Consider the following 25,614-nt stretch of genomic DNA (forward strand, 5'->3'; position numbering starts at 1 on the left):
AAATAGTCTTCTGAGTTGCAATAAGCCACAAACCTCAGTTTCATGCTTTCCCATATGCTTTTGGCATGGCAATCCAAACGAGCCCTTAAAGTGTTGCTGTCTGCTTCCAAGTGGAGTCTTGGGGTGACTACAATAGTGCCTAAAACATCTGATCACTCCAGCCCCGTTTAAACTTGAACTTCACGTCACATCACATCACCGAGGAACGTTTCAGTTTCAATTTCAATTTCCATCGATCACTCTGCTTGGCCTCAGCTCCTAGTCTCGTGCCCCCAAAAAAGAACAAAATTGAATTAAAAAAATGTCATGGTTCGCTCACTCTCTGGCAAACTCTCTCCGAATCGAACTCGACAGCGACGACGACGACGACGAAGCCGATGAATACGATGATGAAGAAATCGACGTCGAACCTGGTCGTTCTCATGTCTCGCCAACTCATTCGCCCGGAAACCATCAACGTTATCATCAACGACAACCGCACCAAACGCAAGACGATGAATTTGAATCAGATAATGATGCGCAACTTCGAGGAGTCAAAGAGGACCTTGACGAATTGAAGCAAACCCTAACTCGCCAATTCTGGGGAGTGGCTTCTTTCCTAGCTCCGCCGCCAACAAACTCCCACCCTCCTTCTAAACAGACGTTTTCTGATCCCGCGGCATTAACCGGGAATCAATCGGAGCCATCTGATCAGTGTGCTTCTGGAAGTGGTGGAGGAATTGATGTGCACGATGGCGTTGGAATTTCCTGCATTGGGCGTGGAGAAATTGAAGGTCGATTCCGTAATGAAGTTCCAGGAGTTTCGTTTACGGCTTCGGATTTGAGTTCGCATGGCCCGGAGTATGTTGAGAATGGGGAATTTGAAATGGATGAGCCTGATCTTAAACAAGCAATTGGAATTACAGAGGAGGTGTTGACCTTCGCGAGAAATATAGCGATGCATCCTGAGACGTGGTTGGATTTCCCTATTGACGAGGAAGAAGACACGGCTGGTGAGTCTGCTTCACTATCAAAATCTCTCTCTCTCCCTTTGTTGTGAGAACGAGTTTTTTCCATTGAAATTCCTGCTGCTATTTGAGTTGTTAGTTGTTAATTTTAGGAGCTTCCATTGAAATTCTTGGTGCCTTTTGAGTTGTTAACTATTCCTTTTTCGACATTAGCTCGGTTTTATTGCCGTCTCTGGAAATGCCTCGCAAACTTATTTTGTCCCCGAGATGTGGTTTTCTATTATGGCAATTATCTGCCTCTCACGGGGTTCTGAGTTCTGCATGGAAGTGTATGTGACCTGATTTGATTACGCATAATGTTTTGCTGGGATGAACTTGAATCCCAAAAAAATAATCCGGTTGACAGTAATTAACAAATTTGAGATACTGTAAACAAATGTTGAAAAATCTGTGGAGTTATGAAATCACATCATTTACTCTTTTGTTATCCGTTATGCATATCAATTGCATGATCATTTTGGCTGTCTGTCACAACTCATGCTACCGAATGACTTGCAGATTTTGACATGTCTGATGCTCAGCAGGAGCATGCTTTTGTCATAGAAAGACTTGCTCCACGGTTAGCTGCACTCAGAATTGAACTGTGTCCTTGCCATATGAGTGAAGGTTACTTTTGGAAAGTCTATTTTGTACTTTTGCATTCTAGACTTAATAAACAAGATGCTGGAGTCTTGTCTACTTCTCAGGTAAATTACTATGGGTCTTTTGATCTTTTCTGCTCCATTTATGTTGACCTTTTTGACGCCATATGTGACAACCTATTGGAAGATTCCATTAGTGAGGTCAATTTAAGATGCATTGATTAGGTATTTTGTTCCCATTTAGTTATTTGGGCCTTTCGAGCCAGAGTGAATGTTGTGGTGTATTTCTTAGATGGAATATGCTCATTATCTGTCTGTAGGATTTTAGTCTTAAATTTTGTCACTTGAAATATGATCATTATCTATCTGTAGGATTTTAATGTTAAATTTTGTTAGTTTAATTTCGCAATATAAGATAGGAGGACCAGTAATTGCTAAGCCTGGGAACAGTCTTACAAAGTGCTAATAATTCATTTAGATAATGAAACAGAAGAGTTAATGGAATTAGAAATTTAGACTACTGTTTCAACAATTCCTTTGGTTGATGTACGTAGTGCTCACCTTTGTTAGACTTAACTTTTGAATGCAATTCGAAGTTCTTGTCCCTGGTGTAGCATTACATCTTTCTTGAATTTCGGGATTCTTGATGGGTGTTTTTGTTTGTCCATTGTTATTGAAAAAAATAAAATAAAATAAGCGCACAGCCATGTCAGGCAGAAGATTAATGGAGGTTTCTATGCAATGCTTCACCCAATCATCTTTTTTTTTTTTTTTCTATGATGAGTTTCCTTCAATTTGAACATTTTGATGTGTTTGCTCCATTTTTGTAGACCCTTACCTCTATTGTTCTCGGCTTGACTGCAACTCGTCTTTCAAAAGGAAATGTGAATGCTCATTGGAACACTTCATTTAATTTAATAATTTTTCCTTGCATGTTCTCTGGCTGTCATAGTTGTTTCAGTCAAAAGTACCTATGGTGGTTCTGGCTTTAGTTTGTCTTTATTATTATTATTTTAGAGTTGGTTAACTCAAAGCAGGCATCAAATGGTAATTGTGTTTTAGGATTAGACGTTCATGACTAAATTGATAAGTATGAAAATATAGAAGAACAGGTTTATATGAGAGGAGATTATTTGCAAAGACAATTATTTTAAGTTAAGCCCGGAAAGAGTTAGCTTCATGATAGTTTAGCTATGAAGGTTTGCTTTTTTCCAGAAGTTTAATGCAGTGTCTTGTGCCTAATGGTTAGTTCCATTCAGTGATCATCACGTAATAAATGCCTTAAAAAGTCACTTCTCAAAAGTTTGAGGCTTTAGTCAGTGGAGAGATTGTTGCAACATTGTTTGTTCTAATTTCTGCAGGTTATGACAGCCAGAGCAATGTGGATGCAGGAGTTGCAGAAGCAAACCAAGCCTGAATCTGAATGGTATGGTAGAAGCACATCCTGTGTAAGAGACATTGCTCCAGATGAGGATCTTCCTCCTAGCATATCTGATTATACCATATCTCATGTGACACGTGGATACGAACCAACCAGTTGGCCCACAGGAGTGGATTATGAGTCTGAGAAGCACACCATTGAAAGTTCTGAAACAGTTTTTACTGATAAGTCTGTCATTGAGGAAAAACCAATTGTTAAAACTGATGACAAGGGATTAACAAACGATAGATCTTCAAAAATTGCCGTTCCAAACTATGCTGATGGTGAGGATGAATGGCCAGAGGAAGATTCTGAATTGGAGGGAACCATCATCCCAATGGTGAATGAAGACATATCTTTCAGTGATCTCGAAGATGATGATTATGGCATAAAGCATGTTAAATCCAAAACAGATCCAAAGACAGTATGAAATTTCAATGCAAAATACATGTCTGTTGTGGAAGTGAGAACACTGCAGTGTCCCTGGTGTCGGGGGTTAAAAAGCTGGCAGTGGTGTTTTGGGCACTAAGACAAGGTCAGGGATATTCTGGTTTCACTATGTAATGATGTTGTAGAAACATTTGTTGGAACATCACACGAAATATTGACAAATCCAAGTGTAAATTCAAAACCACATTCGCCCTTGTCTTCAATTGTTCATATGAGTGAATATCCAACTGCAACATAAGGTGGATGTTTGAAGCCAGAAGCGTATTTTCGGCTAATTAGACATGGAAGCTTTATTAGCGGAGTTCAGGATAATACTTGGCTTGAACAGATCTCAACAATGCTGTTACCACCAGCGAACAGAAAATTTGTGTTTGATGTCACAGGGAGAGTGACATTGGAAACAGTTAAATCGTTCATGGAGTTTCTGTTATGGAGGATAACAGATTGCGTGAAAAGTTCATGATGAGACTTTTGGCAAAGGATTGGTACTTGTCAGATATGCTGGCGCCATCTTGCATTGTGTTTACACATTCTTGGTGGTGGTAAGATTGTGGTGCTTGCCTGGTTTGATGATTATTTCAAACTGATAAAGTGCAGTGCTTTTGGAATCTAAGGACAACAAAAATTGGATGTTAAACGCATATGTCCTTTCCAGGACTTCTAAATGGAGTTGCGCTTGGCAATAATGTTTAGCTGTCTCCTTTACCATACTGAAAATCTGAAATGGTTTGATTGGTGTTTGGTGCTCTTAATGTTTAACATGATGCATGCATGCAATATTTGTTGAATTCAATGTCTCAATTGTGCAAAAGTTAGGGTCAATCTTTAGAACGTATTGAGGGAAGTCAAAAGAACTAACCAAGCAGCTCTATAATTGTCATTTTATGGACAATCCATGTAGATCTATGTATAAAATGAATGTATTGCTCTACAACGGTTTATGAACTCAAGTCAACCAATTTTACCTTGCCTTGAAATATTTCCTTCTCCCTTCTCCTAAAGAAAACTCGGTTCTGATATCACGGTATCTTTCTTTCTTTCTTTGTTTTTCCCAACTCCAATCATACAACTTAGGGAATTAAAAATCCTTTGATTAGGGAGTGAATTAAAAATTGCTATAAATTATAAGCAGTAGACGATTAATTCGGGCAAAAACAGTTAAATCCCCCTAAAATATTGAATACTTAAAAGAGTACTAAATTTACAAAATACAGGACAAGTCCAAAGGCACATATTTGAGACTTTTAGAATTCGGTGAATTGACTTTATTAGGCCTCATGTTAAATAAAATGCAAAATTTGGTCCTACTACCTTTTGGTTCCAAAAATTACACAACCATTGAGTTATTAAAACTTCTTAATAATAATTTCACCAAAAAAAAGCTCCATAATAATATAACGCAAAATAATATATAAGTATCAAAATTTCGAGATATATATAATAATAATTTAAACAACTCCATGTATATCGATTTTCACAAAACAAGCTACTAGAGCAAGACTAACTAATGGCAAGTAATTTGTGCTGTACATTGATAAGTTCAAGTGGGGACTTACTTGAACTCATTCCCTATACTCATCACTGAATTGTTATTGTCATTTGTTAAGTGAATATTGTTACTGTATTAGCTACTCTTATAATCTTATAATTTATATGCAGGTTCTTGCTTAAACTTGTCATTCGCTAAGTTATTTTTATGATTTGTTAAGCGAAAATTGTTATTCACTTAGGTATTTTTGTTATTCATATCATATCTTTGCTTGAACTTGTTATCGGCTTGTTTTCGTCATCTATTAAGTACAAGTTGTCATTCACTTAGCTTGTGCTTGGATTGGTGGTGAAAATTGTGGCTTTTATTTTATTCCACTTTTGCAAACTTAAAATAGAGTAAAATTCAGTTGTCATACTAAAACTTATTTGAATCATTAATGAAAAAGTAGGTTTAGGTGTAAAATGATTTATAAAAAAACATGACTTTTATTAAATAATTATATATGTGTGTGTATTAAGATGGTGTGGTTGCTTTGTCCTTGTCCATAATGTAATGGTCTTATTAAAAAACAATCTGTGAAGGTAAACTTACAAGAAACTTGTACATTCTATTACGGAAAAAAAAGAAAAGAAAGAAAGACAGCTTGTAGTTGACCAAAACAAAAAAATAACTCAACTAATAAAATGAAAATTTACCACCTTCATTATACTTTCACTTTATTTATTTTAAATAAAGCCAGCGAACACATAACAAAACTCGACTAGAGGGGAGAAGACTTTGAGAACTCAGCCAAGGCACATCGCACGGGCACCGCTACTCAGTCACAGGGATAAGGGAGATTAGTCTTGTGAGGCACAAGAGAAAGAAGGAAGTCAGGAACAAAAGGATTGGAAAAAAATTTAAAAAGTATTAAATGCCCAATAACCGCAAATTTAAGTAGAAGTACCAACCGCAGAAACACCTCCGTTTTTGCTTAACGCTTCGAAGTCAGATTGGCTCCCAGGTTTTTTTTTTTTTTCAAAAAAATTTAAGCCAATCCAAATATGATGAAAAAGTGCTTGATTTAGCTCAAAAGTACTTTTAGAAAATGTTTTTCTCACATATTTCGTACGTTGTAAAATCATTTTTAAAATTATAAATTAATGTCTATCTAAACATCAAAAGAAAAAAAAAAAAAAAAGGCCAAAAGCAGCTTTTCCTGATGGGAATGTGACTTTTCTTTACTCTATCGTGATTCCAAATACATTTTTAATTGTTATGTAGTCTTTTATGTGCAAGTCATTGCTGGAACTTGTCAATGCATAATATAAATCACTAAGCTAAACTTAATCATTTAAATGAAAGTTGCTAGTCTCTTAGTTGTTTAACCATTTATATATCTAAAATATGATAGTTATCTTATATACTACTTCTGGTCCTAAATATAAGAGCTAGTTGACTAATTTATGTAGATTAAGAAAATAAATTAAATTGATCATTTGTCATAAATAGGTGTTGTCTTTCCTAAAATATCCTTGTTAATCAAATATATTAGTTAGAACTATCATTCTTAAAAAGATTACTTTGGAAAAAATGAATAAACATGAGAGATAAAGTGGATTGAGATCTTATATTTAGAACTAAAATAAAAGTTAAACAAAGTTTTATATTAAAGACTGTAAGTAGTATTAGTTTGCACAATAATTATTTTTTTTAAACTGAAAAATAATGGAGCCAAATTTCACTTTGACCACCTTTTGCCGGAAATTTTTTAGAGATGGGAGTTTTTTCTTTGCCACGTGAGGGATATTAGAGTCAATTTACCAAATTTTGAAATCCTAAATAAATAAGTGCTTCTAAGGGAGTGTTAAAAAAACTAAGAAAAATCAGTTTTACGCTTATCCAAACACCTATCAGTGTGTTTGGATCCCCGTTTCAATGAAAAAAGGTGCCTGGGACTATGTGAAACGCAAGTTTGAGGCTTATGTCCAGATTGACATTTCAACCAGCTTTTGGAGGAAAAGTTCAGTGAGGGACACGCTGGAAATTTCAGCTTTCTCTGTTTCTAACATGGAGAGAGAAACAATGAAGATAAAAAGAATGATCAGAGTATTTAAGTGAGTCATAGCTTAATCGAATAATATGATTTTTTTGGGGTAATAATTTAATTATTTTTCATTTGTTATTTCTCTTAAATATCAAATTATATACATGTGATGTACTATAATAGGTTTTTAATATAAGACCTAGTGGATTAATTTGAAAAGATTATGGAAGCTAAATAAATGACTTGATTATATAATATGTTACATGATCTTTCTAAAATATTTATATAAAATCACTAGATTATAAATAAATTTATAAGTCGGGTAAATTAGTTTGGAGAAAACAATACCCTTTTTAATCATTTTATATCTGAACTTACTTTTTTATTATTTATTTAAGTTTCAATTTATCAAACTGACTTTTATAAAAGTCAATCCAAATATAAATCACATTACACCAATTGACTTTTACCTTAACTTATGTTTGTAAAAATCAGATGGAATAAAACCTAGTTTTACTACCGTTAATCTTAACAAATCCTATATTTTTAGGAAATCAATTTTTCGGTTCAAACCATGGTTTGAGGCAAAAAACCAAGGTTTTCAAAAAAGTGAAAATTGTTTTCTTTTGGGATGTTAAAAGGAGGGCAACTGTATGTAGACAAAAATATCCTTTGGGTTTGATTAATTATATAACTAATAAATTGTTCTTACACATGTTTATTAAATTTTTGGAAAAATATCATGGGACTTCATACTTAAAATCTTTAAAGTAAAATAATCATTTTTCTAAAAGCATATTTAATCTTATATTTTATAAATATATATACACATAATAATTGAATAAAAATATAAATTAAAATCTATTTATTATATAATTATTATATTAATTTATATCTTTTTCTAGGAATTTGTACATGAAAAGGTACTTTTAATAACAATTATCCAATATTCTCATATTGTCAAAATCATTTTTCTTACAAAATCTATTTTTTCAAATTTTTTTTATCAAAAACAATTCTTTAAACCATAATTCGGTTTGATCGAAACACTCCTAAGCTTGTCCAGCATTTTGTAAATTTAGGGTCTTATTTGGGTTCTCCATTTTAGGGGTCTTTAACTGTCCTTCTCCACTTAATTTTAGGGAAAATTGCAAATAAAGACCCCTCAATATATAAAATAGCAATCAGAGACCCTGAATTTGAGAAATTGCTCACAAGGACCCGGTCCCAATTTGCAATTATGAAATCATGGCCAAATTACCAAAATACCCTCTGTTTTTCTCTCTTTCTTCCTCTCCAGATCATCTTCTTCCCGACCTTGCCTCCTCATTTTCCTCTCTCTCTTCATTCTCTCTTTCCTCTCCAAGTTTCCTTCCCTCTCCTCACTCTTTTCCCAAAGTATATAGAACTCACAATGTCTTCGGTGGTCCTCTCCTCATTGTCATCCCCCATCACTTTGTTCTTATCTTGCTTAGCTGCTCTTTTGTCGACAATGAAGCCTCTTCCATCATTCTCTCTGTTGCTGTGGAAGGAGAGGAGAGTCGGGAGTTTGAGGGAGAGTGACAGTCATTTGCAATGCTTGTAATGTTTGCTTGCAATGTGTGCGGTGATTGCTTGGTGCTGAGATAACGCCCAATAAATCTGGATTTTTATTCTTCATTTCTATTTTGATTTTCAGCTTGTGTTCGTAATTGAAAATAACGAGTTTGATAAGTTGTTGAAAATAACAAGTTGACAAGTTCTGATACCCACTTCACGACAAGTTCAGTAATGCGAATAACAAGTTTAGCAAGGCGAATAACAACTTCTGATAAGCAATTCATAGAAATTCGAGTTTCTCTGTTAAAATGACAGCATTTTCAGATTTCTTTAGCAGATGACAAGTTCTGATACACAATTCATGACAAGTTCAGTAAGGCGAATGACAAGTTTAGTAAGGCGAATGACAACTTCTGATAAGCAATTCATAGAAATTTGAGTTTCTGTGTTAAAATGACAGGTTCCCAGTAGGTTTTCATACTTTTTCTGTTAAAATGACTGGATTTCCATATTGATTTATCAAATGACAGGTTTACAATAGAAAATGACAAGTTTTCATAAGATTTTTATGCTTTTTTTTTGCTGGAATTACAATTTGCACATTTCTGACAGCAACAACTTCTGATAAATACGAAATGACAAGTTTAGAATGAAAAATGACAAGTTAAGTATAGCAAATGACAAGTTCCCACAATGTTTTCATACTTTTTCATACTTTTTCTGTTGGAATTATAATTTGCACATTTCTAATAGCATCCACTTTTGATAAACATGAAATGACAAGTTCATAATGGAAAATGACAAGTTAAGTATGGCAAGTGACAAATTCCCATAATGTTTTCATACATTTTCATACTTTTTCTGCTGGGATTACAATTTCCACATTGCTGATAGCAATCACTTTTGATAAACAGTAAATGACAAGTCCACAATAGCGAATGACAAATTAAGTATGTAAAATGACAAGTTCCCATAACGTTTCCATACAATTGTAAATTTCTCTGTTAAAATAACAATGTGCAGATTTCTGACGGCAAACACTTATGATAAACAGTAAATTACGAGTCCATAATAACGAATGACAAGTTAAGTATGTAAAATGACAAGTTCTCATCACGTTTTCATACAAATGTAAATTTCTCTACTGAAATAACAATGTTCAGATTTCTGACAGCAAACACTTCTGATTAACATCTTTCATCATCAACTTCACCTCTCATTTCCTCCTAATGTATAAAACTATAGCACCAGAACTCTCATAAGCCCCTCAAGAAGCATGCTCATATCAACACCAGTGGCAAATGCACTACGATGATCATATCCACTCACAAGTGCATCCTCAACCATGAAATCCCAAATATAAATTGCCACATCATATGAACAAGAAACCATCAAATTCTACATATAAAACAAGAACTTTATTCGTTTAGCACTGTATTTAGGGCTCGTTTGTTCCTCACATACCACACCTTGATCGATTTTTCCACCGAAATACAATCATCATACTTGATTTCCACAATTTAGAGCTTGTTTGCAATTATCAGAAGTGGATGCTGTCAGAAATGTGCAAATTGTAATTATAGCAGAAAAGTATGAAAAAGTATGAAAACATTGTGGGAACTTGTCATTTGCTATACTTAACTTGTCATTTTTCATTCTAAACTTGTCATTTCGTATTTATCAGAAGTTGTTGCTGTCAGAAATGTGCAAATTGTAATTCCAGCAAAAAAAAGCATAAAAATCTTATGAAAACTTGTCATTTTCTATTGTAAACCTGTCATTTGATAAATCAATGTGGAAATCCAGTCATTTTAACAGAAAAAGTATGAAAACCTACTGGGAACCTGTCATTTTAACACAGAAACTCAAATTTCTATGAATTGCTTATCAGAAGTTGTCATTTGCCTTACTAAACTTGTCATTCGCCTTACTGAACTTGTCATGAATTGTGTATCAGAACTTGTCATCTGCTAAAGAAATCTGAAAATGCTGTCATTTTAACAGAGAAACTCGAATTTCTATGAATTGCTTATCAGAAGTTGTTATTCGCCTTGCTAAACTTGTTATTCGCATTACTGAACTTGTCGTGAAGTGGGTATCAGAACTTGTCAACTTGTTATTTTCAACAACTTATCAAACTCGTTATTTTCAATTACGAACACAAGCTGAAAATCAAAATAGAAATGAAGAATAAAAATCCAGATTTATTGGGCGTTATCTCAGCACCAAGCAATCACCGCACACATTGCAAGCAAACATTACAAGCATTGCAAATGACTGTCACTCTCCCTCAAACTCCCGACTCTCCTCTCCTTCCACAGCAACAGAGAGAATGATGGAAGAGGCTTCATTGTCGACAAAAGAGCAGCTAAGCAAGATAAGAACAAAGTGATGGGGGATGACAATGAGGAGAGGACCACCGAAGACATTGTGAGTTCTATATACTTTGGAAAAAGAGTGAGGAGAGGGAAGGAAACTTGGAGAGGAAAGAGAGAACGAAGAGAGAGAGGAAAATGAGGAGGCAAGGTCGGGAAGAAGATGATCTGGAGAGGAAGAAAGAGAGAAAAACAGAGGGTATTTGGTAATTTGGCCATGATTTCATAATTGCAAATTGGGACCGGGTCCTTGTGAGCAATTTCTCAAATTCAGGGTCTCTGATTGCTATTTTATATATTGAGGGGTCTTTATTTGCAATTTTCCCTTAATTTTATGCTAAAAAAATAAATAAAATTTTGAAACCAAATCGCAAGGAGCGAATATGCCAACGCCACAATATTGTTGTCCCGATTCCCAAGGCCACACTGGCTCTACTATCCACCCCAAATTTCTCATGTCGCAAATCAACGGCTCCTATTCCACCTTTCCGTCCAAGCAAACATCTAACGGCTCATGTTCATTCTCTCAGTCTCGCTGAACCCCCAAATACCAGGATGTCTCCAGCGCTCCTCCGCGAACCATTTCGCTGATTTTCTTTCATCTTCGCCTTTTCTCAAATCTCTCGAACCTTCTCGTTTCTTTCTCTCTCGGAAAAAACATGGTGAAAGGTCCAGGTTTCTACTCGGATATCGGCAAGAAAGCTCGAGGTCTCCGATTCTCTACCTTCATCTATTTTAGTTTCATCGTTTAGCTTTTTAGATTTATTTTCCAATATTATCGACATTTATTGCCCTCGTTGATATTGGAATTTTTTTTTTAATTCAGATCTTCTGTACAAGGATTACCAGAGCGACCACAAGTTCACTCTCACAACTTACACTGCTTCTGGAATCGTGAGAAGAAAATCTATATTTTATTGTTTTGTAATAGATATACATTTGTCTCTTACTTTCATCGCTGTCAGTTTTTATCGCAAGAAAAGGGAGAAAATTAAATAGCACAGTATTGAGGTTTGGAGTGTAATTTCTTTCTTTATCTCTGTGAGGCATTGTATCTGTCGCGCTTGGCAACTTGCTGACTGCTTTTCTTTGATATTAGTTATTGGATTAAGATATATTTCGCGAAATCGATAGTGCCTTTGTTTGCATTTTTCGATGTTGGAGTATGAAGAGGCGCTGATTGATTACGCGTTTGCAATATTTCTCATGCATTTCTTAATGATTCCTGAAGCTCTTCGAATATGATCATTTCTCTAATAATTGCTATGTAGTTAACCTGAGTTCAGGGTTCATTATTTAACCCAAGATGGATTTCGAGTGTGCTGATGGTTTGATTTCTACTTCCAGGCAATTACTTCAACTGGAACGAGAAAGGGTGAGGTATTTCTGGCAGATGTTAACACTCAGCTGAAGAGCAAGAACATCACAACCGATGTGAAAGTGGACACTAGCTCAAATGTGAGTCCATTTTAGGCTGGAATAGTATAGGCCCTTAATGCTTGATGCTGTATTTCATGTTTTTTGTTTTATAATTTTAGGAAATGGTTTTTTGGTCATTAGGGGGCTGTTTATATTCTGATCTAATGTTATCCTCTGTATTTTAATGATTACTATTATTGTGCATTGTTTAATCTTGGTAAAAAAATTCAATCATTTGATTTCTGGTGGAAGCATTTAGGTTTTAGCAAGGCACCTCTCGTGCTATGTATGATTGAATTTTCCTAAGTTGAGAAAGTCCTTAGAAACACAGACATGTTGTGAGTTGATCTTGTGTAGTTCTGTTAAATATTCTTTTCTATAATCTATATTTGGTGTTAGGAATCTTAGAATCTGTTGGAATTAACTTGAGTATTGAATTCACAGGTCTCATTGTGAAGCCATAAATATTTCTGGTAGATTATCCCCTTGCATAGTTGGGGTTTTGAATCCTGCTGTCTTTTCGCTGACTTGACTATTGCATTTTCAAGTTATGTGACAAATATACTGAACGAGGCAAATTAATTTTGTGTTAGATTTTATGCCTCACCAATTTAATATTAGGATCTCATTCTGTTGTAATTGAATTGACTATTGCACATACAAGCTTCATTTAACATAATTGACAGTCACTTGTGACGTACAATTTCATATTTTAGGTCCATACAACTATTACTGTGGATGAGCCCGCACCTGGACTCAAGGCAATTGTGAGGTTTATTGTTCCAGATCAGAGATCTGGCAAGGTACTGAATTCATTCTTTTAGTCCCTTCATGTAAATTTGATTTGATGCCTCAAGTCAACCTGTAAGTTGATGTACTTTATTTTGTGTTGTTTAAAAGGTGGAGCTCCAGTACCAACATGAGTACGCTGGTATCAGCACGAGCATCGGAATGACTACTAGTCCAATTGTGAACTTCTCTGGTGTAGTTGGAAATGATGCTCTCTCTATTGGAACAGATTTAGCCTATGATACTGCCTCTGGCAACTTCACCAAATATGATGCAGGGTTGAACTTTGTTCATTCTGATTTGATTGCATCTCTCACTCTGTAAGTATCTAAGGACTAAATTGCAGTAAGTCTACCAATCTTTAAGACACCATTTTTGTACATAAATCATTCTGACTTCTGTTGATAATTTGTAGGAACAACAAAGGAGACACTCTTAAGGCCTCCTACTACCACACCGTAAGTCCATTGACTAACACTGCTGTTGGTGCGGAGCTTTCTCACGTATTTTCAAACAACGAAAACACTTTTACAATTGGCACACAGCACGCTCTTGACCCGTTAACCTCAGTGAAAGCGCGGGTGAACAACTATGGCCTGGCCAGTGCTCTGATACAGCATGACTGGACTCCTAAAACCCGCTTTACCTTATCTGGTGAAGTGGACACTAGGGCAATCGACAAGAGTGCTAAAGTTGGTATAGCGCTGGCACTGAAGCCATAAATATGGCTGATTGTTGATTGAATGAAAGGCTTCACATTTTATGGTTGAGGGCAATAAGGGGTAGGATTTCACATTCCCATTGAACCTTTGGTTTTTTATTGTGGAGCTTATTTCTTCCTACACTGGTGGTCATGGATTGTAAAAACTAATTAGTTCGGACAAATTTTATTTTGTATTTACCATTCAAACCAAAAGACCTCTCCCCTTTTAAAAATCATTTTTTATAATCATGGAAATTCTTTGTGCTGCAATCGCAGTTGGTATTGAATCTATAGTATCACAACGTAGCGGAAACTAGAGCCTTGGAATGTCCGCGTATTGAAGAACATTGTTGAGCATCACTTCCAGCATCTTGTTGAACCTTTTATGCCAGTTCAGGTCCAATTTCTGTAGAAGCGGTTCCATTTGTTACCCTGGGTACAGTGCGGCCCCGCTTTTTGAATCAATAGAATTCCCACTCTGGTTCAATCTATGTATTTGTCCTTTGTAAATTCTAGCGCAAGGTCATGTTACTAATATGGAACGGGCGACTGAAGAAAAATGGAACTTGGGCAGCACACTATAATATTGTATGCTACCTCTCATCCGTTGAAAATTTAATTTTATTTTAAATATAAGATTTTAATCTATTTTATTTTTAGTATTTGTATATTTTATTTTCAAGTAATTTTTATGGTATTTACACATGTTAAGAAGGTACTATTGAGAGGTAATTTAAATGCATACATTAATAAGGATATTTTTAGGGAGAATTACAATTAACTTTCACAGAAGAGAAATACTTACTAAAAAGATATAATGACAATCTAAGCAGTTTGTAATGATAAGTTTTATAGTGGAGAGTGACAACTTTTGTGATTTGTTTGGTAATTTTTTTTTTCTATGGGACTTGATTGTAATTCTCTCATATTTTTAGACTAGATAACTTCTACTCCTCTGGTATTTAATATGCGATCGAAATAGGGAATTGATGTTGGTCTTATATTTAACTTATTTTACATGTTTATTGATTTTTTTAAAATTAATCATATTGATATTTTCTTAACAATAATCAAGTAAGAGAGGGAGGGAGAGAATTAAAGAAGTTGCTTAGGATGTTTAAAAAAAAAAATCATATTAACTAATTTAGCTAACATTCTTAATTTACTCAAATTAGTTAATTAGGTCTTATATTAAGTATCAGAAAAATATTTATTATAAATAAATAATTTAATTAATTTTCTTAACATTGTTATGAAGCAAAACCTTTTAGAAGTAGTACAAGAAACCTAACTATTCTTATAAAGCAAAAGCTTTCAGGAGTACTCACATGGGTCATATCGTACTATTCGATTGATATGAGGGAAAGGAAGATGAGAGAAAAAATTTTAACGAGTCTCATTTAAAAAATTGAAAAAATAAGGTTAAATTTTTTTTTAACTAATTTTGTTTACTCCTTTACTTTACATATTCCTTTCATCAAAATTTTATAATCTCATTTTTAAAAACTTTTTAAATCGAGTTCATTAAAATTTTTTTTTCCTCTTTCTCCCTTCCAATTCTCTTATATCAAGCATAGGGTTAGAGTAGATCTATAAATCATATTTTATACTACCTCCAATTCTAATTATAAGAGCTAGTTGACTAATTTGAGGAGATTAAACAAAGAAGTTAAGTTAGTTATTTGTAATAAATAAGTATTTTCTTTCCTAAAATATCCTTGCTAATCAAGTATATCAATCAGAACTACCATTATTAAAAAGACTATATTGAGAAAAATGTATAAATATAAGAGATAAAGTGGATTGAGGTCTTATATTTAGAACCAAAATAAAAGTTAAATAAAATCTTATATTAAGAACTGGAGGTAGTACATTGCAAATCCCTTTTCATTAAAGAGTATAAATAGAAGGATGCACGGATATTAATTTTCAAAATATATATGTATGTGTGGATATATTTTGTGAAGTTTTAAAATTATGCAACCGATTTTCTCAATGTTAAGTAAAGTAACAAAATCTTGTATAAAAAATAAAACAACAGTAATATTAATAATAAATAGAAATTAATTCTACTTTTAATATTTAATATAAGAGTTATATAACTAATTTGAGAATATTAGAAAAATCAGTTAAATTAATAATTTATCATTAAAGTGTTTCTTTGATTTGATCTTTTCCTGGTGAATGTATGAGGACATGTGGCTGTGCAATCATGTTTGATTGGGGAAAAAAAATGAGCAAAACATACTGCGAAAATCAATTTTGAATAGCTGGATTATGACATGAGATTGTACAAAATCGATTTTGATTTATCATAAATATATGGGAGAATTACGAAGAGGCCTAAGAAAAGAAAAAAAATTACAAAATAAATCCCAAAGTTTTTATTTTTCATTCTAGAGCTTGTCGTTACATGCTGCTTAGATTATTATTGGAACTTTTTAGTAATTTTTTTTTGGAGATTTGATTGTAATTCTCCTTAAATCTATTTGGCGGGACAAAATCGTTTTCCATAGAAGACAATTTAAATTTCAACTAGCGGAGGAAATAGCTTTCTCGATTTAATTAACTTTAAATTGGATAAATTATTTATCATGAGCAAAGTCTTGTTTATTAAACTCAGTCAAAATTTTTTTGTATTTTAAAATATATGATCAAAACAAAAAGTTTTTATAATACTACCTTCGGTTTTAATTATAAGACCTTGTTTATAGATTATAAACTGGATCTTATAATTAGGACCGAATGTAGTAATATGTTGTTTGCCCAATTTAAATTTCAATTGTGAATGTTATGTTGACTAGAAGTTGATATTCGAATTATACTCCATGAAAATATATTTCACCCTGAAAAAATTGATTTCAAGCTTTCTTTTGAAGAATCAAAATCGGCTTTACTTTATAAAATTAATCCCGTATTTTCTTATTTTAATATCAAGTTGTTAAACTTGATTTCCATAATCTTTGTGCTGTTTTTTTTTTTCATCAAACATGGCTGTACAACAAGTCTAAGGCTCCGTTTAGATTAGTAGTAGAAAAAATAACTTATTTGCAATGTGATTTTTAGAAAAGTGAGATTGGGTAAAAATTAGATTGTGTAATGTGATTTATGTTTGGAATGATTTTTATAAATAAGTTAGTTTGTGAAAGTAAGTTGTTTGGATTATGATTGAATAAGTAATTTTAGTTTGTCAAATTACAAAAATGAATATGACTTTTATTAAATAATAAAAATCTTATTCCATATGTTATTAAAAGAGTAAAATGTATAGGTTTTTTTTTTTGGTATGCATTTATATTAAGAAGTTCATATTACTCTATCCATCCCATGAAATGTTAGAAAAATTATTTAGATTTCTAATACAAACTCATATTAATTATTAGTAAGAATTTTAGCAATAAGATTACAAGATATAACATGATCAGAATATCTATATGGCAGATATAACAAAGTACTTAAGAAAATGACAAATTTGATGCTGAAATATACTAATACATTAAGATTCTAATTTTTCAACTATAAGGAAAAAAACTTTCCTTTAAAAAATTATTAATTTAATGGTGTTGGAATCAAATAATTAAAAGGTCCTATTCCTATTACCCAAAAAAGAGTCCCTGTTCCCATAAATTTCTTATCAATATATAAGAATTAGTATGCAATATTATATTATGCATTGTCAATTTTTGGCTCTTAGTATTTTCAAATTTGTTTATGTAAAACATTTTGTATAAATAAATACTATATAATGTCAAGTTTTCATGGTTTAAATTTTTTTCAAAATAATATTATTTTAAATTATAAAAAGTATTATAAATAAAAAGGAAATATAGAGAAGAATCATACAGAGGAAGAGGGGATCAACAAGAGAGAGTATTTCTCTTTCTATTCAAGGGGGTGCTTAATACAGTATACACGGCCTCTATTTATAGGCACGGCTTTACATCTTTGATAGAATCTACAGATATAATAATAAAAGGTAATTTCAGATAATGGGGATAATGGAAGATATTAAAGATACTGGGAGATAAAGGAGATAATGATAGATACCTGGACATCCATAAAGATATTATATTCATAACACTCCCCCTTGGATGTCCATAACTAAATATGTGCCTCATTAAAAAACTTCTACTAAGAAAACCCTATGGAACAAAACCTAGTAGAAGAAAAAGAGTGCAACATTTATTGATATAAATTTCATAGTGCTGCTTCGTTAAAAACCTTGCTAGGAAAACCCAATGGGAAAAACCATAGACAAGGAAAAAAGAGTACAGCATACATCTACTCCCCCTCTTGACAATGTCAGTTGATATCTCTGAGTCGGCGAAGCCCAATGTCATGAACAAGTCTCTCGAACGTGGTGGCTGGAAGTGATTTGGTGAATAAGTCTGCTAAATTTTCACTGGAACGAATTTGTTGGATATTGACTTCACCATCCTTTTGAAGGTCACGAGTGAAGAAGAATTTTGGGGAGATATGCTTTATTCTATCTCCTTTGATGTACCCTTCTTTTAGTTGGGTAATACATGCAGTATTATCTTCGTATAGTATTGTTGGGATAATTTTACCAGAAGACAAGCCACAAGTAGTTCGTATGTGATGTATTAAGGATCTTAACCATACACATTCCCGACTTGCTTCATGCATTGCTAGAATCTCCGCATGGTTAGATGATGTGGCTGATATAGTTTGTTTTATAGATCGTCATGAAATGGCTGTACCAACACATGTGAATAGATAGCCAGTTTGTGATTTACCGACATGTGGGTCAGACTGAAATCCAGCATCTGCATAGCCAACAAGATCGGTCTTGGATGCATTCGAATAAAATAATCCCATGTCCATTGTACCCTTAAGATAACGAAGGATGTGTTTAACTTTATTCCAATGCCTTCGTGTTGGTGAAGAACTATATCTTGCTAGTAAGTTGACTGCAAATGATATATCAGGTCGCGTATGATTAGCAAGATACATTAGTGCTCCAATTGCACTAAGATATGGTGCTTTTGGACCAAGTAGCACTTCATCACCTTTTTTCCTGATTTCTCGAGGTCTAAAAGGGTCCTTATCCACCTCCAAAAATCTTACAACCATTGGAGTACATAATAGATGTGATTTATCCATATAAAAACATTCTAGGATCTTTGTTTTATAAGTTTCTTAATATACAAAAATTCCATTTTTCAAATACTCAATTTTTAATCCAAGGCAAAATTTTGTTCTTCCTTGATCTTTCATTTCAAATTCTTTCTTTAGGCAATTCACTGCCTTTTTAAGCTCTTCAAGAGTTCCAATAATATTTATATCATCAACATACACAGCGATTATAATGAACTCATTTCCTGATCTTTTCATAAAAATGCATGGGCATATTGCATCATTTTTATATCCTTCCCTCAATAGATACTCACTAAGCCTGTTATACCACATTCTCCCTGATTGCTTTAATCCATATAGGGAATTGTTTAACTTAATTGAGTATTGTTCTTGAGAGTTTGAATTATATGCTTTTGGCAATTTCAGCCCTTCAGGGAGTCTCATATAAATGTCATTGTCAAGTGAGCCATACAGATAGGCTGTAACAACATCCATTAGATGTAAATTGAGCCCTTTATTTACTGCGAGGCTAATCAAGTATCGAAAAGTAGTTGCATCTACTACTGGTGAATAAGTTTCTTCAAAATCGATACCAGGTCTTTGTGTAAATCCTTGGGCAACAAGTCATGCCTTGTATCTTATGATTTCACCCTTTTCATTTCTCTTTCACACAAAAACCCATTTATATCCAACCGGTTTTACATCTTCAGGTGTAAGGACTACTGGTCCAAAAACTTTTCGCTGTTCTAGCGATTTTAATTCTGTCTCAATTGCATCTTTCTATTTTGGCCAATCCTTTCTTTGTTTACAGTCACTAATTGACTTTGGCTCATGATCCTCATTATTATTCATCACATCGAGCGCTACATTATAAGAGAAAATATCATCGACGTCGACTTCACTTCAGTCCCATCGTATCCCATTCATAACATAATTAATTGAGATCTCATCATTTTCACATATTTCAGGTACCTGACTTTCACTGAGAAGTGGGACGTTAGCGTTGTCTAATGACTCTTCTGGAGTTGCTAACTTTTCTAAATTATTCTCGACTAGGCCATCTATACTTTTAGCTCCTTTTTTCTTAGGAGGATTTTTATCTTTGGAGCCGATGGGCCTGCCACGCTTCATGCATGCTTTAGAATCATTCACAATTGGTTGTCCATCAGGGACATCAATTTTAATAGGAGCATTAACAGTTAGAATATGTGATTTTGTTACTCTCTTCGGGTCAGTAAATGCATCTGGTAATTGATTTGCTAAACTTTGTAAATTGACTATCTTTTGAACTTGCAATTCATATTCTTTTAGGTGAGGATCAAGATGAGACAGTGATAATTCTTTCCAGCTAATGTCCTTTTCCAACTTATTATTTTCTCCTCTCATTGTTGGAAAAACTAACTCATCAAAATGAAAATCAGCAAATCGAGCTGTGAACAAATCTCCTGTTGAAGGTTCTATATATTTTATTATAGCCGGAGATTCATATCCAATATATATTCCCATCCTTCTTTGAGGCCCCATCTTGGTACGTTGTGGGGTAGCAATTGGAACATATATAGCACATCCAAAGGTTCTTAGATAGGAAATATTGGGTTCCTGACCAAAAACCACTTGTAAAAGGGAGGACTTGAGATAACTTGTTGGCCTGATGTGAATTAACATTGCTGCATGCAAAATTGCATGTCCCCAAGCAGAAATTGGGAGATTTGATCTCATAAGTAATGGTCTCACAATTAATTGTAAACGTTTGATCGATGATTCTGCAAGTCCATTTTGTGTGTGCACATGAGCCACAGGATGTTCAACATCAATCCCAAGAGACATATAATAATCACTGAAAGCTTGTGAAGTAAATTCACCAGCATTATCAAGATGTATTTTCTTGATAGGAAAATCAGGGAAATGTGCTCTTAATTTAATTAATTGAGCCAATAATCTTGCGAATGCCAGGTTACGCGAAGATAATAAACAGACATGCGACCATCTTGTTGATGCATCAATTAGAACCATAAAATATCGAAATGGTCCGCATGGTGGTTGTATCGGTCCACAAATATCTCCCTGTATGCGTTCTAAAAAAGTGAGAGGCTCACTTTTTAGTTTTTCTGGTGATGGCCGAACAATTAACTTTCCCTTGGAACATGCATTACATGAGAAAACATTGGATTATGGTATTTGTTGACTTTTCAATGAATGTCCACATGAATTCTCAATTATTTTTCGTATCATAATTGTCTCGGGATGGCCTAACCAGTCATGCCAAACATTAAATTTGTTATCATTTATAAACTGCTGGTTTATAATGATGTGTACTTCAATTGTACTAATAATTGTGTAGTACAAGCCAGAAGAAAATGTTGGCAATCTTTCTAATGTGTATTTTTTACCTGAGGTTGACTTTGTAATAGCAAGATATTCTTGATTTTCCTCAATTGTTGTTTCAATATGGTATCCATTCTTGCGGATATCCTTAAAACTCAACAAATTTCTTTTAGACTTAGTTGAGTAAAATGCACTATCAATGTATAATATTTTTCCTTCAGGTAACAATATATTGGCTCTTCCGGAGCCTTCAATCAGTTTTGCAATTCCAGATATAATCTGAACGTTGGCTTCTTGCATTACCAAAGAAGAGAAATACTTTTTATTTCTAAGTATTGTATGAGTTGTTGCACTGTCAACAAAACATAAATCTTCATGATTGACGTCAATAGGAGCCATTCTTCGTTACAAGGAACATAGTCAAGAAAGGGGGGAAGAAACAAAATTAATAAAAGGAAAATACTCATAATTTTATTAATTTGGAAAGATAACAACATTGAAAGGAGAAACTTTATAAAAGAAGATGAAAAAAAAATCATAGAAATTTAACTTCACTAAAGCAATTTATTGTTGAACATTCCCATAACCAATCAGGTGATCGATCCTTCTATTAGGATCAGCAAAGAAATCAGCAATATCCAAATGAGTGACATCCATGTTGCCATAATTAGAATCGCCCTCTTCATCAACAAAATTGGTTTTTGCCTTTGGCATTGTGCCGTTGCCTTTACTTTTATTTTTAAGTGATTCTTGATAAAGGTCAACCAAATGTTTCGGTGTACAACAGGTACGTGACCAATGACCATTCCCACCACAATGATAACACGAGTCTTCAGAGTGGTTATTACTTCCACTAGTTTTTCTTTTGCGATTTTCATCATTCTTTACCCTCTGAGTAGGAATTTGAGCCACTTCGGTTATGACCACGACCACGTCCACGGTCAATGTGACGGCCTCGTGCACGTCCATGTCCTTGTCCACGACCACGTGTTGGTCCATTTACTGCTACATTCGCTTCTGGGAATGGAGTGGAGCCGGTTGGACGAGATTCATGATTTTTCATTAAAAACTCATTATTTTGCTCGGCTACAAGAAGGCAAGAAATTAGTTCAGAATACTTTTTGAAGCCTTTTTCACAATATTGCTGCTGCAGGAGCACATTGGATGCATGAAATGTGGAGAATGTTTTCTCTAACATGTCTTCATCAGTGACTTTTTCTCCACATAATTTCAGTTGAGAATTGATTCTAAATATCGCAGAATTATACTCACTAACGGATTTAAAATCTTGTAAGCGCAAGTGCATCCATTCATAATGAGCTTTTGGGAGAATGACAATTTTATGGTGGTCATACCTTTCTTTCAAATTGTTCCAAAGAATGAGTGGGTCTTTAATGGTCAAATATTTCATTTTTAGTCCTTCATGTAAATGATGGCGTAAAAAGATTATAGCTTTAGCATTTTTTTTGATTAGATGCCTTATTTTCTGCCTTAATTGTGTCTCCCAGACCATTGGCATTTAGGTGAATTTCCGCATCTAGTACCCAAGATAAGTAGTTCTTCCCAGAAATGTCAAGAGCCACAAACTCAAGTTTTGTAAAGTTTGACATGATGGCACTACCACAAAAAAATATAATATTAAAATTTGCTATGTATGGAAATTACATTGCTCTTCGTTAATGAGAAGAGAAAAAAAGAATTATAAATTACTAAAAGGAAACAAATGAAAAGAAAATTAAATGAGAAAGAGACAAAATTTAATTCCTTTCATATTTAAAAGGAGCACAAAACAATATATGGATTAAAAGACAAAACTTAATTAAAAAAAATGAACACTTGGAGTGGATTTAATCGACATATTCTTTAATAAATCCTCTTGAAGTCCCCAAAAAAAAAATACTATACGATTGTTCAAATGAGTGATTAGGACATGGTCTTTGTCGACTTCTATGTCAAAGTTGCGTTCTGGACATTCCCAGGACTTCAAGGGGTGATAACGATGAATTGTAAACGCTGAATCACTCCTGAATTGGCAAGACGGTATAATGGATAACGGCTCTCATCTTCTCTTTTTCTCCCGAGTTTAAAAGAAAAATTAATTTGTCCCAATAATAATTACTCCTCAGGTCTTATTTATGGGGCAGAGAGAGAAGTTTTTTTGGTCCTATTTATAAGTCACTTCATTAAATTTTCAATGTGAATATATTATTTTGTCCTTCATTTATTATAGTGTAGGTGGTTATTTCTTTTGAAATGTGCATATATTAAATATGGGTAAAGTTAGAAAATTGTTATATTTTAATGAAGAGTTAATATATTTTAAGATTTTTCTTAGTCTGTACAAAATATGTTAGAAGTGTCTTATAAATAGGATAAAAGAGTATTATTTTGCCACCAATAGTTAGTAACTTAGTATTGATCAACGAAATGACAAAAAAAATTAAATTATTTAACCTAGTATTGATCAACGAAATGACAAAAAAATTAAATTATTTTAAAAAAACGTAACTCAAGTTATTTATATCTATTATATTAAGTTTTTCAATCACGAATGATCATATATTTTTTTTTTGTTTTATGTGAATTTATGATTAAATATTATTAAATATTAATATTTCAAAAAATTGGACTAGTCTAACACTGATGATAAGGATAAGGTTTAGATAAAAAAAAACTTTGGTCTATTTACTTACGTACAATATATTCTTTCAATTAAACTCCAGTATATGAATTCTTTTAATAATAAAAATTCACATGAATAACATTTTAAAATTATGTTAAACTATCATTGATGCTAAAAATGACACGTGGCAAGATTTGATTGGGAAAAATGTACATAATGAATATAAGCAAATCCACCTAAAGTTTGTTAGAAAAATAAAAATAAAAATATTCAAACAGAAATTTTTTATTTCATATTTATATAATGAAAATTTGATGTTGAATAAAAAAATATAAAAATCACCCGTACTAAACATTTGATTTTACTAAAGCATATTTTTAGTCTTTTAACTTTATACAATATTTTAATTTAGTCTCTAAATTTTAAAAAGTACATTTCTAGTCTTTTAAGTCTAAAATAATTAAAAAATGATGATATTGAGAATTTGAATGTTAATAAAATATTCTCAAATATTACTATACAACCTCTTGTCTTAAATATAAGAATTAGTTAGCTAATTTGAGTAAATTAAAAAAATAAGTTAAATTAGTTATTTGTAATAAATAGATGTTGTCTTTTCTAAAATATTTTTGTTAATCAAGTGTATTAGTTAGAACTAACATTTTTAGAAGGACTACCATAAAAAAATAAATAAATATAAGAGACAAAATAAATTAAGATCTTATATTTAAAATTAAAATAACAGTTGAACAAAAGTTTATATTAAAGTCAAACAACTACGGTTGCTTAAAAAAACATCATTCAAGATTACTTTTGGCTTGAGGCCGGTACAGGATGAAACCGCTAATCATTTTAACCGCAGGCCTCGTTGATTATTATTAGGGGAAATCACAAATAAAGACCCTCGAATTAGCAAAATCACTCTATGGTCACCTGAATATGTCAAATTACCATGAGGAACCCGGTCTCAAATTGTAATTATGAAATCATGGCCAAATTACCAAAATACCCCTCTTTAATTTTTTTTTAAAGGAAGCCACTGCCTCACCGGAATCTGGCCACCTCCGGCGGCCGCTTCCGGCGGCCTTCCTTTGTTTTTTTTTTTGCAACTTTTTTTTTTTTTAAATAGTGGGGGAAGTGAGGTTGGGGGGATTTGATCCCCCAACCTAATGCTTCCCAAAATAAGGAATGACCATTGAGCCAACAAATTTTTGTTAACATTATAATGCAAAAAAAAAAAAAAAGTTAACTCATTTACTTTTGTTCAGGTGATACAACAATACATTTGGAAATAACAAGTTCTGATTGTAAAATAACACGTCTGGAATAAAAATTTAACAATATGTTTTTTTTATAACAATAAATTTTGTTGCAGGCAATAACAACAATACATTTAAAAATAACAAGTTCTGATTATAAATAACAAGTTTGGAATTAAAATTTAACAACACGTTTTTTTTTTATAACAACACACTTTGTTTCAAGTGATAACAACAATACATTTAAAAATAACAAGTTCTGATTATAAGATAATAAGTCTGGGATTAAAATTTAACAACACGTTTTTTTATAGCAACACACTTTGTTTCAGGTGATAACAACAATACATTTGGAAATAACAAGTTCTGATTATAAAATAACAAGTCTGGAATTAAAATTCAACAGCACCTTTTTTTTATAACAATTAATTATTTTATACTTTTGGAAAATAAATTATTTATAACTTATAAAAAGTACTTGTAATCTATTTAATTTGCTAAAAAGATAA

At 32.9% G+C, this 25,614-nt stretch overlaps 2 protein-coding genes across 2 annotated transcripts; both read left to right on the forward strand.

Moving 5' to 3' along the window:
* The first annotated feature begins 301 nt into the window (after nt 1-301).
* On the forward strand, nt 302-3,664 carry LOC114759575 (uncharacterized). The gene is made up of 3 exons (XM_028948777.1): nt 302-992; nt 1,506-1,693; nt 2,950-3,664. The coding sequence occupies exons 1-3, from the start codon at nt 302-304 to the stop codon at nt 3,436-3,438; spliced, it is 1,368 nt and encodes a 455-aa protein (XP_028804610.1). The 3' UTR covers nt 3,439-3,664.
* Nucleotides 3,665-11,461: 7,797 nt separating this feature from the next.
* LOC114759568 (mitochondrial outer membrane protein porin of 36 kDa-like) lies at nt 11,462-14,088 on the forward strand. The gene is made up of 6 exons (XM_028948771.1): nt 11,462-11,598; nt 11,717-11,784; nt 12,238-12,348; nt 13,026-13,112; nt 13,210-13,418; nt 13,514-14,088. The coding sequence occupies exons 1-6, from the start codon at nt 11,550-11,552 to the stop codon at nt 13,818-13,820; spliced, it is 831 nt and encodes a 276-aa protein (XP_028804604.1). The 5' UTR covers nt 11,462-11,549; the 3' UTR covers nt 13,821-14,088.
* Nucleotides 14,089-25,614: the final 11,526 nt, after the last annotated feature.

This window comes from Neltuma alba, unplaced genomic scaffold (assembly GCF_004799145.2).
Source record: "Neltuma alba isolate B1F8T4 unplaced genomic scaffold, ASM479914v2 tig00010867_pilon, whole genome shotgun sequence".
In the NCBI taxonomy this organism is placed as follows: Eukaryota; Viridiplantae; Streptophyta; class Magnoliopsida; order Fabales; family Fabaceae; genus Neltuma; species Neltuma alba.

Excerpts from the sequence above, each read along its gene's own strand:
- LOC114759568 (XM_028948771.1), top strand. The coding sequence starts at position 11,550 with ATGGTGAAAGGTCCAGGTTTCTACTCGGATATCGGCAAGAAAGCTCGA. Across the intron at positions 11,599-11,716 it reads TATCGGCAAGAAAGCTCGAG|ATCTTCTGTACAAGGATTAC; the intron begins GTCTCCGATTCT and ends TTTTTAATTCAG. Across the intron at positions 11,785-12,237 it reads CTTACACTGCTTCTGGAATC|GCAATTACTTCAACTGGAAC; the intron begins GTGAGAAGAAAA and ends TTCTACTTCCAG.
- LOC114759575 (XM_028948777.1), top strand. The coding sequence starts at position 302 with ATGTCATGGTTCGCTCACTCTCTGGCAAACTCTCTCCGAATCGAACTC. Across the intron at positions 993-1,505 it reads CGAGGAAGAAGACACGGCTG|ATTTTGACATGTCTGATGCT; the intron begins GTGAGTCTGCTT and ends AATGACTTGCAG. Across the intron at positions 1,694-2,949 it reads GAGTCTTGTCTACTTCTCAG|GTTATGACAGCCAGAGCAAT; the intron begins GTAAATTACTAT and ends TAATTTCTGCAG.